This window comes from Bos indicus, chromosome 18 (genome assembly GCF_029378745.1).
Source record: "Bos indicus isolate NIAB-ARS_2022 breed Sahiwal x Tharparkar chromosome 18, NIAB-ARS_B.indTharparkar_mat_pri_1.0, whole genome shotgun sequence".
Classification (NCBI taxonomy): Eukaryota; Metazoa; Chordata; class Mammalia; order Artiodactyla; family Bovidae; genus Bos; species Bos indicus.
This window is the reverse complement of record NC_091777.1, coordinates 63924177-63936997: the sequence shown is the minus strand read 5'-3', so window position 1 is coordinate 63936997 and position 12821 is coordinate 63924177. Positions and strand designations below refer to the sequence as shown.

Genomic DNA, 12821 nt, shown 5'->3' with positions numbered 1-12821 from the left:
CTCACCTGTCACCACCAGCTCCAGGGGGTCACTGGGCTCTGACCAGCCAGTGGGGGTGCTGTAGTAGCACTGATAGCTCCCTGCGTGCTGCTCCATCATCTGTGGGATGGCCAGCTGGGCCTTGTCCCCGGGCCCCGGGGGTTTCTGTCTGTCCCAGGGGACTGAGGTGCCCTCTTTATCCAGATGGAATACCTGGGCCTCCAGGGTCCCCTGACACCAGATGGTCACGGGGGTCCCCGAGGGAACCACAGAGCCCGGCTCAACCCAGATGGTGGGTTTGGGGAGGGTCCCTGGAAGGAAATCAGAGGCGGGCTCACCAGGCGTCCCCACCAGGCCCCAGCTCTCAGCCAGACCTCCCAGACTCCCCCTCTGTGAGCTCCAAGCTGCCCTCCCCATCTCATTGCCAGACACCCCTGGGGAGACTAGGCTGTAGGGACGGCTCCTCCCATGAGCCCCTTCTCCTGTTCTGGTCCCCAGGCCTCACCGTCTGCAGTCTGTGTGTCTGTCCCGTGAGCCCCACCCCCTCACCCCACCCTCTCCTCTGGGACAGCTCCAGTAGAAAAGCATCGAATGCCCACCCTGGTGCCTCAGCAAGTTGGGAGGTCAGGACGGTACTTCCTCACCTGCCACCAGGAGCTCCAGAGGGTCACTGGGGGCGGACCACACCCGGGGGGTGACGCTGCTAAAGCCGTAGCATCTGAACCTCCACCCGTGTCCAGGGGTCACAGGACCCACAAGGAACAGGGCCTGGGTCCACCCATCTGGGCTTCGCTGTCCAGCCAGGGTCCAAGAGGACTTGTCTTCTCCTTCTTTGGTCAGAAGGAATCTGTTAAATCCCTGATGGGAGCCACACTGGAGGGTCACGCTCCCTCCCAACGTTACCACAAGACTTGGGAGGGCTGAGAGTCTGGGTTTGCCGTAGAGTCCTAGGAGAGAAGGAGGCAGCTGGTTTTGTGGGGCCCCCACCCTTCCCTCCCCTCCCCAGGGCTGGGCTGTGAGAGGGACACCCCCTGAGAGCAGATCCCTCCAGAGGGCAAAGGCTGAGGCCCCTGAGTGTCCCTCACCTGTCACCACCAGCTCCAGGGGGTCACTGGGCTCTGACCAGCCAGTGGGGGTGCTGTAGTAGCACCGATAGCTCCCTGCGTGGTCCTCTCCCATGTGTTGGATAGAGAACCTGGCCTTGTCCCGGGGCTCCAGGGGTTTCTGTCTGTCCAAGAGAACCGGGCTTCCCTCTTTATCCAGATGGAACTCCTGGATCCCCAGGGTCCCCCGACACCAGATGGTCACGGGGCTCCCCCAGGAGACCACAGAGCCGGGCTCAGCCCAGATGGTGGTTTGGGGAGGGTCCCTGGAAGGAAATCAAATGTGGGCTCACCAGGCGCCCCCGCCAGGCCCCAGCTCTTAGCCCAGACCTCCCAGACTCCCCCTCCGTGAGCCCTGAGCTGCCCTCCCCTTGCCCGCAGCCTGGAGGTGACCTTGTCCTCATGAAAGGAGGGAGCTGGGCCCTGGGAGAGACTCACCGGCCTGCACCTGGGTCCTCAGCCCCACACTCAGCCCTGGAAGAGAGCGCCCTGTGAGAGGTGTGCCCTCAGCTCTGAGCAGCGCCTCTCCACCCCGGGAGCCTCCTGGGCCCTGGGGTCCCCTGACAGAGCAGGCTGGCTGGGGGTCCCTCCAGACCAGGGCTCCCCCTTCCCCTCCTCATCTCACCAAGGCAGAGCAGGGCGAGGAGCGTGGAGGCCATGGTGTCTCCTCCCTGCGGTCCAGGCTGTGAGGATGGAGGAGACCTGGGTGTCCTCCGGACAGACAGACCACAGGGTGTGTCCTCTGCAAGGCTGGGGCTTCCTATCACGCGGCTGTCACTTCAGCGTTCCCACAGGAAGGGGAACAGCCTCTTTTTGAAAGCCTGGCGTCATCCCCATTACAGTCCCAGTGTATTTCTGAGACGCCCCTTCCAATAGAGGGCATCCAGGACACGGCCTTCCCTCTGCAAGCCTCACCTCGGGGTCTGCTTCCTCCTCTGCCCACCGATAGCAATCCCTGTGGGGTTCTCACTGTGGATGGGGTCACCAGGCCCTGGAGATGCTTCGGAGAGGATGCCAGCCCCTGCTGCCCGCAGGACTCAGATCCCCAGAGACACTTTTTTTTTTTTTTAATTGGAGGACCGTTACTTTACAATATGGTGCTGGTTTCTGCCATACATCAGCATGGATCGGCCTTATGTGAAACATGCCTTCCCTCTACAACCTCTCTCCCCTCTAGGTTGTCACAAAGCCCCTGTGTGAGCTCTGTGAGTCACATGGCACACTCCCCCGTGGTCTGTTTTACACGTGCTGGTGTGCACGTTTCCATGCTACTCTCTCCATTCGTCCCATCTCTCTCTCCCCTCTGAGTCCACAAGTCTGCTCTTTATGAGGGACACACAGTCAGTGTCTCCCTGGGCTGAGTGGAGTCCATGTGGCCGAGAACCCAAAGGAGATGCTCAGGGAGTAAGGATAGAAACTGACTCCTCCCCTGCCCCAGAGTGTGGGTTTTCCCCGTCACAACCCCCTTCAGGGGTGTCTCTCTTTATCGAATCACTGTCCAGCCCACCTTCCTGGGAAGAAGCCCCTGGGTACTTCCTGCCTCCTCGGGGCCTCGGGGTCCTTGGGCACAGTCTCCTCCCGATCTTGTCATCACCTGCAAGCTTTAGGGGGTATTGATTTGGGTCAGAGCTCTCACTCTGATGGAGAACAGATACTCCTGTAAACGTGTGCCCGCTGCTCATGTACCTGGGGTGGCGGTGCCCTTTCTCAGCACCTGAGGTTCCTCCTTTGCATGTTGTCCCGACCCCAGCCCTCAGAGGGGCTGTGGGCTCTTGCTGCCATCGTCATGGTCAATTTCCAGACGAGGTGATGGCAGGAGAGGGTGGATGTGAAGGGCTGCAGGCTGAGACTGCACGTAGAGGGTGAGTGTGGTACCCACCCAGAGCCTCCTCTACTCCTAACTCTGAGACGTGCTTGGAGAGTGTTTCTGAAACACGAAGCCACAGACAAGGGCAGAAAGAAAGTTCACCAAATGGAGGGGAAGCACAGCAAACCAGGAGAGGTAGGCCATGTGGCCCCGGCGGTGGGGATCATCTCGGGGTCGGAGGAAGGTTTCCACCCATGTGGACACACAGAGGGAACCATCGTCACAGAAACATAAAGGGAGGCAAGCATGTGGATTATTTTGTAGAAGAACAGGTGGTCACTGAAAAGAGGTGAAAATTTTCAACGTGAACAATCCAGTAGATTGAACACGTTAAAAAGTCATGCAGTCAAAAAGACAGCTGAGCGGCCACGTATGAAGTCGGAGCATAGCATTGAGGAAATGGTCCAGAGTGCAGCATAGAGAGCAGACAGGGAAATTCAGGAGAGGCGGGCCTGTGCTGAGGGCCAGTGTGGTATCTGTCGTAAGTGTCAGATGGGAAGACGCTCACGACAGACGGCAACGGCTGAGGAAGCAAATAACGGAGCCTCCTTTACTGACGAGAACCGACCTGCGAAGGGCTGGGACTCATGCCTCTGCACGTGACACCCGAGGGCCGCCCTGCTGGGTCCCTGACTGAGACTCGGTGCTCCTTACTTAGGGGCCCCAGCGGGATCACTGGCCAGGGATCCAGACACGGCATACTTAAGCTAAAGACCCCACACCCTGCAACGGAGAGCCTGTGTGCCAGAGCGACATCAACAAATAGGTTAATTAATTACAACAAATAGGTTATATACAACAAATAGGTTAATTAATTACATGGTAAAAAAAGTAACATTCGTATCTTGACCTTTCATAATAAACTGAGAAACTGAAGGTTAAATTTAAAAAGTATTTGGTACTGAATTATACAATTTGAAACAGTTAATTCTATTTTAAATAAAATTCAAGTAAAAAAAGGCAGACTGGACTGAGGCCCTGAAAATTTGCTGAAATTACTTCCAGTGGAAAACGCAGATTATCAAGCGAATGACCAGCCCACAGGGAGCAGACTGCCCCCTACCAAAAGGGCGCACTATGGGATACTGGAGCCATGCTGTCAGGCATTAACCAGGAAGAGTTCCCCCTGAGTCGGAGCACTTGCAAGGGGCAGAAGTGAGGGCTTCATGCAGAGCACATCCCAGCTTCCAGAAGGTTCGGCACCGCCTCCCGCTGTGGGCCGTGCCTTAGCCTCAAACCGCCAGGTCCTCAGAGAAGAGGTGGGCTCTGGGGGCATGGGGCCCTTAACCTTGACAAGCGTTTTCCTCTCCTAGTACTTGAGTTACACGCTGGATTCCAAATAGGAAGTGTTCTCAAGCAACTTGATAAAAAGAGAATGAGGGTGAGAGAAGGCATTTCCAGAGGTGCAAGTTCTTGGATATTGATGGTTTTCACACAGAAAGGAATACTGAGAGGTGGCAGAGAGACAGTGAGATGCAACAGAGAGGAACACATGGCCGAAAATGAGCTTTGGAAAAGTACGCAGACACACACTTGCATGCACAAACACACCCACACGTGTGCATGGAGAGAGACGTGCACATGCCCACACACGTGTATATGAGTACCCAGAGTTCAGGTGAAGTACCGTTAGTACTTTGCCTTTTCTAAAGGAGGAGGAGAATGCATACGTGTTCAGAAATAAAAATGTAAATACGTATTTTAAGCACGAGAGCAAGTGCCTAAAATGAGAAATGGAATAACTCCAAACGTGCCTGCTGTATTAAATGAAAGAAAACCTTTTCAGCTTTACTGAGGTATAATTGACAAAATTGATGCTGTAAAGAGCAATATTGCATAGGAACCTGGAATGTTAGGTCTATGAATCAAGGCAAATTGGAAGTGGTCAAACAGGAGATGGCAAGAGTGAACGTCTACATTCTAGGAATCAGCGAACTAAAAGGGACTGAATGGGTGAATTTAACTCAGATGACCATTATATCGACTACTGTGGGCAGGAATCCCTTAGAAGAAATGGAGTAGCCATCATGGTCAACAAGAGAGTCCTGAAATGCAGTACTTGGATGCAATCTCAAAAACGACAGAATAATCTCTGTTCGTTTCCAAGGCAAACCATTCAGTATCACAGTAATCCAAGTCTATGTCCAAAACAGTAAAGCTGAAGAAGCTGAATGATTCTATGAAGACCTACAAGACCTTTTAGAACTAACACCCCCCAAAATTATGTCCTTTTCTTTATAGGGGACTGGAATGCAATAGTAGGAAGTCAAGAAACTCCTGGAGTCAATGGCAAATTTGGCGTTGGAGTACAGAATGAAGCAGGGCAAAGGCTAATAGAGTTTTGCCAAGAGAATGCACTGGTCATAGCAAACACCCTCTTCCAACAACACAAGAGAAGACTCTACACATGGACATCACCAGATGGTCAACACAGAAATCAGATTGATTATATTCTTTGCAGCCAAAGATGGAGAAGCTCTATACAGTCAGCACAAATAAGACGTGGAGCTGACTGTGGCTCAGATCATGAATTCCTTATTGCCAAATTCAGACTTAAATTGAAGAAATTAGGGAAAACCACTAGACCATTCAGGTATGACCTAAATCAAATCCCTTATGATTATACAGTGGAAGTGAGAAACAGATTTAAGGGACTAGATCTGACAGACAGAGTGCCTGATGAACTCTGGACGGAGGTTCGTGACTTTGTAGAGGAGCAGAGATTAAGACCATCCCCGTGGAAAAGAAATGCAAAAAATCAAAATGGCTGTCTGAGGAGGCCTTACAAATAGCTGTGAAAAGAGAAGTGAAAAGCAAAGGAGAAAAGGAAAGATATTCCCATCTGAATGCAAAGTTCCAAAAATAGCAAGGAGAGCTAAAAAAGCCTTCCTCAGCAATCAGTGCAAACAAATAGAGGAAAACAACATAATGGAAAAGACTAGAGATCTCTTTAAGAAAATTAGAGATACCAAGGGGCATTTCATGCAAAGATGGGCACAATAAAGGACAGAAATGGTATGGACCTAACAGAAGCAGAAGATATTAAGAGGTGGCAAGAATATACAGAAGAACTGTACAAAACAGATCTTCATGACCCAGATATTCATGATGGTGTGATCACTCACCTAGAGCCACACATCCTGGAATGTGAAGTGAAGTGGGCCTTAGGAAGCATCACTACAAACAAAGCTAGTGGAGGTGATAGAATTCCAGTTCAGCTATTCCAAATCCTGAAAGATGATGCTGTGAAAGTGCTGCACTCAATATGCCAGCAAAGTTGGAAAACTCGGCAGTGGCCACAGGACTGGAAAAGGTCAGTTTTCATTCCAATCCCAAAGAAAGGCAATGTCAAAGAATGCTCAAACTCCCGCACAATTGCAGTCATCTCACACACTAGTAAAGAAGTGCTCCAAATTCTCCAAGCCAGGCTTCAAAGTACGTGAACAATGAACTTCCAGATGTTCAAGCTGATTTTAGAAAAGGCAGAGAAACCAGAGATCAAGTTGCCAGCATTCGCTGGATCATTGAAAAAGCAAGAGAGTTCCAGAAAAACCATCTATTTCTGCTTTATTGACTATGCCAAAGCCTTTGACTGTGTGGATCACAATAAAATGTGGAAAATTCTGAAAGAGATGAGAATACCATATCATCTGACCTGTCTCTTGAGAAACCTGTATGCAGGTCAGGAAGCAGCAGTTAGAACTGGACATGGAACAACAGACTGGTTCCAAATAGGAAAAGGAGTATGTCAAGGCTGTATATTGTCACCCTGCTTAATTAACTTATATGCAGAGTACATCATGAGAAACCCTGGACTGGATGAAACAAGCTGGAATCGTGATTGCTGGGAGAAATATCAATGATCTCAGATATGCAGACGACACCACCCTTATGGCAGAAAGTAAAGAGGAACTAAAAAGCCTCTTGATGAAAGTGAAAGAGGAGAGTGAAAAAGTTGGCTTTAAGGTCAACATTCAGAAAACTAAGATCATGGCATCTGGTCCCATCACTTCATGGGGAATAGATGGGGAAACAGTGGAAACTGTGTCAGACTTTATTTTTTGGGCTCTAAAATCACTGCAGATGGTGACTGAAGCCATGAAATTAAAAGACACTTACTCATTGGAAGCAAAGTTATGACCAACCTAGGTAGCATATTCAAAAGCAGAGACATTACTTTGCCAACAAAGGTCGGTCTAGTCAAGGCTATGGTTTTTCCAGTGGTCATGTATGGATGTGACAGTTGGACTCTGAAGAAAGCTGAGTGCCGAAGAATTGATGCTTTTGAACTGTGGTGTTGGAGAAGACTCTTGAGAGTCCCTTGGACTGCAAGGAGGTCCAACCAGTCCATTCTGAAGGAGATCAGTCCTGGGTGTTCATTGGAAGAACTGATGCTAAAGCTGAAACTCCAATAGTTTGGCCACCTAATGCAAAGAGCTGACTCATTGGAAAAGATCCTGATGCTGGGAAAGATTGAGGGCAGGAGGAGAAGGGGACTACAGAGGATGAGATGGTTGGATGCATCACGGACTCAATGGACATGAGTTTGGGTAAACTCCGGGAGTGCTGATGGACAGGGAGGACTGGCCTGCTGCGATCCATGGGGTCACAAAGAGTCAGACACGACTGAGTGACTGAACTGAACTGCACTGAATTGACAAAAATTGTATCTGTTCCACATGCACAGCTTGACGTTGTGACTTCTGTCTATGCTGTGAAATAAGTACCGCCGTCATGCCAATTATAGTTAGTGTGTCCATCAGCTCCCGTAGTTCACCTTGGTCTGCGGGTCTGCTGAGGACACTTCCGGGCTACCCTCTGAGCGGGATTGAGTCTACAGTAGAGTTCGGTCAGCTCTAGTCACATCGCTGCACATCAGGTGTCCAGAACTTATGGTGGGCATCCCTGAAACTTTGTTCCCCGTGACCAGCACCTCCCCATTATCCCCTTCCCAGCCTCTGGGGACTACGTTCTCCTCCGTCTCTCCGAATCTGTTTTAGATCCCACAGGTTAGTGAGCTCCTGCTGCGTTTGCCTGCCTGTGTCTGGCTTACTTTACTCGGCTTAATGTCCTCCGGTTTCAACCATGTTGTCTCAAAAGGAGGATTTCCTTAGTTAAAAGGCTGAGTGAGACTCCACTGTGTGTGTGTGTGTGTGTGTGTGTGTGTGTGTCTGGCATTTTCTTTGTGCATTTATCTATCGACAGACATCCAGGTTGTGGCCGCATCCTGCTACTGGGAACAACACTGCAGAACACAGGAGTGCACATACATCTGTGAGGTCCTTGCTTCCTCTTCTTTGGATACATACCCCGGAGTGGAATTGCTGGGTCATGTGGTAGTTCTGCTTTTAGTTTCTTAAGGAAACTCCACACTGCTTTCCACGGTGGCTGCACCGATGCCTTCCCAACCACCATGCACAAGGTTCTCTTCCCTCTGCATTTTGGCAGCACCTCTCTTTTTCCTGGGAGTCGAGTGTGTGTAACACGTGCAGTGACATCTCACTAGCTCCGGCGTGTGCTCCCCTGAGGACTGGTGGATGTTGAGCGCCTTTCCATGTCTGTTTGGCCATTTGGACGTCGTCTTTTGAGAGATACCTGTTCAGGTCCTGTGCCCATTTAAAAACCGGGTTGGTGTTACTTTGCGTTGAGTTGTGTGAGCTCCGTGTATATTTGAGAAGTAGCTCCTTATCAGATGTGTGGTTTGCACACATCTTCTCCCGTTGCACCCATTGCCTTTCCTGGGACTGTTTCCTTTGTTGTGTGGGTTTTGTTTACCGGACTCCCCTGGTCTGGTTCTGTCTTTGCTGCCTGTGCTTTGGGTGTCGTATCCAAAGAACCCTTGTCCACACCATGTCACGACGCTCCCCCTGTGTCTTCCTCTTGTTCTTTCATCGTTTCCGGCCCTGTGTCTCTGCTGCGTTTTGAGATGATTTCACTTATAGTTTGAGCTGAGGGTCCAGCTTCACCCTCCTGCCTGCTGTCATCTGGCTCTTCCAGCACCGTTTATTGAAGGGATTTTCCCATTGTGTTCTGGGCACCCCAGTGGAAGATCAGTTCACTGAAGCTCTTTAAGACAATTACTGTTATCTACCTCTTCCAGCAGGAGAAGGCCACGGCACCCCACTCCAGTACTCTTGCCTGGAGAATCCCATGGACGGAGGAGCCTGGTAGGCTGCAGTCCATGGGGTCGCATAGAGTCAGACACGACTGAGCGACTTCACTTTCACATTTCACTTTCATGCATTGAAGAAGGAAATGGCAACCCCTTCCAGTGTTCTTGCCTGGAGAATCCCAGCGACGGGGGAGCCTGGCAGGCTGCCGTCTATGGGGTTGCACAGAGTCGGACACAACTGAAGCAACTTAGCAGCAGCAACAGCAGAAGCAGCTCTTCCAGCACCGTTTATTGAAGGCAGTGTCCTTTACCATTCTCTCTTCTTGGCACCTTGTGGAAGATCAATTCACTGAGCTGCTTCAGGACAACTGTTTTCCGTGATAAGGGAGCTCATAGATCTCCCGTTTTCTTGCCATTTCTCTGCTTCCCTGGGCAGAGTCATGGTTCCCGATTCTCAGTGTTTCTTGTGGCTCTGCTTTGCTGTCTGTGCGCTGGGAGAAGCAGCCGCCTCCTCTCGGATATACGGTGGGATTTTGCCCCCAGCCCAGTTAGAGATTCTGGAGCCTCGGAGACGTGCTCTGTGGACATGAGGCTCCCCCACCCTCCCGTCCGGGGAACGATGCTGTGCCCCCGCCCCGTTGTGCCCCTGCCCTGAAGGAGAAGTCTGAGGACCCCGTGCTCCTCTAAGCCCCGAGGCGGAGCCGGCCGCACAGAGCCCCGTCCCTTCTCTTCCTGCTGTGGCCCCAAGTGTGTCTGTGGCCTGGTGCTCTCGTGAGCCGAGCAGCGAGGCGGTCTCTGAGGCAGCGGCCTGGAGCCTGGGGACATGGCGCGGCTGCATCCACTGTCCTCCTGAGGAGGAGGGGCCTGGGCCCAAGGAGGGTCCTCTCAGCACTGAGCTCTGCCAGCTTGTGGGAGGGGAGACAGGGAAACAGAACCTCCTCCGTTTATCCTTTTGAAGTGGTTCTTGTTGCTTTTTTTGCTCATCCAAGGTGTTGCAGCTCACTAGCTGGATTCTTCAGTTTGCTTAAAGGTCATTAGGCCCAAATAATCCCGGTTTATCAGTGTTTCTGTGAGAGGTGAGGGCTGGGACTTCCCGATCTGCCATCTTGCTTAAAGCGCTGATTAAAATTTCTGAAATGTGTCACAGTGAGGCCAGAAATGGAAAACAGAAACGATAGTTAACTAGTGTGCGTGCTCAGTCACTACAGCCATGTCTGACTCTTTGCGACCCCACGGCCTGTAGCCTGCCACGCCCCTCTGTGCACGGGATTCACCAGGCAGGAATACTGGAGGGGGTGGCCATGCCCTCCTCCAGGGGATCTTCCCCACCCGGGGATTGAACCCAAGTCTCTTACGTCTCCTGCACTGGCAGGTGGGCTCTTCACCCCTAGTGCCCCGTGGGAAACCCTGATAGTCCACATACACAGGGAAAACCGAGACGAGTAAGCAGGTATCTTGCGCTGTTTTTGAATGAGAGAAACGGAGTGATGGTAGGCTGCACTCGGGCTCCCCAGGCGGCTCAGTGGTAAAGAATCTGCCTGCCAGCACAGGACGTGCAGAGACTCACGTTCGATCCCTGGGTGGGGAAGATCCCCTGGAGAAGGACATGGAAGCCCACCTCAGTATTCTTACCTGGAGAATCCATGCCCAGACCAGCCTGGCAGGCTACTGTCTGTGGAGTCACAAAGAGTTGGACATGACTGAGCACAAGCGCGGGCACACGGACACACACACACACACACACACACGAAGAGACTGCAGACCCAGACAACCCACCAGCCCACTCCCCAGACCAGGGTGCCCCCTCCCTCGGTTCTGCAGTTTGTGTGTGCAGTCTTCAGGGTTTTGTAAATGCAATATCACGTCATCTGCATACAGGGACAGTTTTGCCTCCTTCCTGCCCCAAGTTGAATCCTTTTTTGTTTTCTTGCCTGATTGCTATGACTAGGACTTCCAGTGGTATGTTGAACACAAATGGTGAGAGTGGGCGTCCTTACCTTGTCCCAGAGTTCTAGAAAGGCTTTCCGCTTGTTACCTTTGAGGACTGTGTTGACTGTGTGCTTGTCATAAATCGGTTTTATTACGTTGAGATGTCTTCCCTCTGTACTCACTTTGGCGACACCTTTTATGATGAATGGATGTTGTATTTTATCAGTGCTTTCTCTGAACCTGTTAAGACGAGCATGTTGTTTTGTCTTTTCTCTTGTTGATGTGGTGACTTACATTGATCGATTTGCACATGTTGAATTATCCTTGTGACTCTGGTATGAATCCAAGTTGATCATGGCGTGTGATTCTTTTTGTGTGTTGTTGAATTCGGTTAGCTAATATTTTGTTGCCCATTTTGCGTTTATGTTCATAAAGCGCTCTGTTCTGTAACTTCTTTTTTGGTTGTGTCTTTGTCTGGTTTAGGTATCGGCGTGACGGTGGCTCATAGAAGGACTTTGGGAGTGTTTCGTCCTCTTCAGTCTCCTGGGAGAGTGTGAAGAGGGTCATATAAGTTCCTCTTTGTCAGTTTGGTAGAAGTCCTCCGTGAAGCCATCCAGTTCTGGCCTCTGGTTTGCATGGAGTTTCAATTGGTGTTATTACAGATTCTGTGTCGCTTCCATTGGCCGGTCTGTTCAGGCTGTCTGGGTCTTCTTGCCTCCGTTCTGGTGGGCTGTGTGTCTCTAGAGACTCGTGCATGTCTTCCAGGTTTGCTGTCGGATGGCTGAGCACACAGTGGTTCTTAGTACTCTCTTATAAACTTTTGTATCTCTGAGGTATCATTTTTAAAAAATTTATTAGTTTTGGCGCTGCTGGACTTCCCTGGTGGCTCAGATGGTAAAGAATCTGCCTGCTACTTGGGAAACCTGAGTTTGATCCCTTGGTGGGGAAGATCCCCTGGAGGAGGGCAATGCAACCCACTCCAGTAAGAGAATCTCATGGACACAGGAGCCTGGTGGCCGCAGTCCATGTGGTCGCACAGAGTCAGACACGCCTGAGGGACAGATGGTGCTGGGTCTTCCTCGCTGCCTAGAGGAGCCTGGTGGGCTACAGTCCATGCGGTCACAGAGTCAGACATGACTGAGGTACAGAGGATGGTGCTGGGTCTTCCTTGCTGCCAAGAGGAGCCTGGTGGGCTACTACTGTCTATGGTGTCTCAAAGAGTCAGACAGGCCTGAGCGACAGAGGATGGTGCTGGGTCTTCCTCGCTGCCCAGGGGCTTTTCTCCCATTTAGCTGAGCACAGGAGGGTTTTCCCTTCTCTGTGGTGCCTGGGCTCCTCGCTTTGGTGACGTGTCTTGTCGCAGGGCACAACTTTGGGCCCGCGGGCTCAGCATTTGCAGCCTGAGCGGGATCTTCTCGCAGCAGGGATGGAACCCGCGTCCCCTGCGTTGGCGGCTGGATTCTTATCCGCCAAGCCACCAGGGAAACCCGGTAGCAGCTCTTGTTCCTCCCGTCTCAGTTCTTATTTTGTGTATCGAGTCTCACGTTGTTCCCTTTTGAATTTGATGTCATGGACTGGACTCCTACGGTCGTGTTTTACTTATTCACCATCATGCTTGAAAACTGACTTGTGTTTCTGTAGTAGCAGTCCAGCTTTGTGCATTTTTTGTATAAAATTCTGTCGCATATATACACACCAAACCATTCATTTTGGTGAAAGTGATTTCTGTAACTTTTTCTACTGTGAACAACCCACGTGTCCTTTTTCTCCTTGTACACGTGTGGCTGTGCACGCATCTTCCTCTGGGTTATACAACTGTGGGCCAGCGCTG

The 12821-nt window shown here is 51.2% G+C and overlaps 2 protein-coding genes across 2 annotated transcripts in view; both read right to left on the bottom strand.

Annotated features, from left to right (window-relative positions):
* LOC109572041 (leukocyte immunoglobulin-like receptor subfamily B member 5) overlaps nt 1–12821 on the bottom strand; it is a gene marked incomplete in the record, with an annotated part of 242862 nt that overhangs the window by 61765 nt on the left and 168276 nt on the right. Inside the window, 3 exon segments of the mRNA XM_070771810.1 lie at nt 6–290; nt 624–926; nt 1065–1332. Coding sequence (XP_070627911.1) covers nt 6–290; nt 624–926; nt 1065–1332 — 856 coding nt within the window.
* The window catches only part of LOC109572067 (leukocyte immunoglobulin-like receptor subfamily B member 3), a 70940-nt gene that overhangs the window by 5855 nt on the left and 52264 nt on the right, over nt 1–12821 (bottom strand). The window lies entirely within an intron of this gene.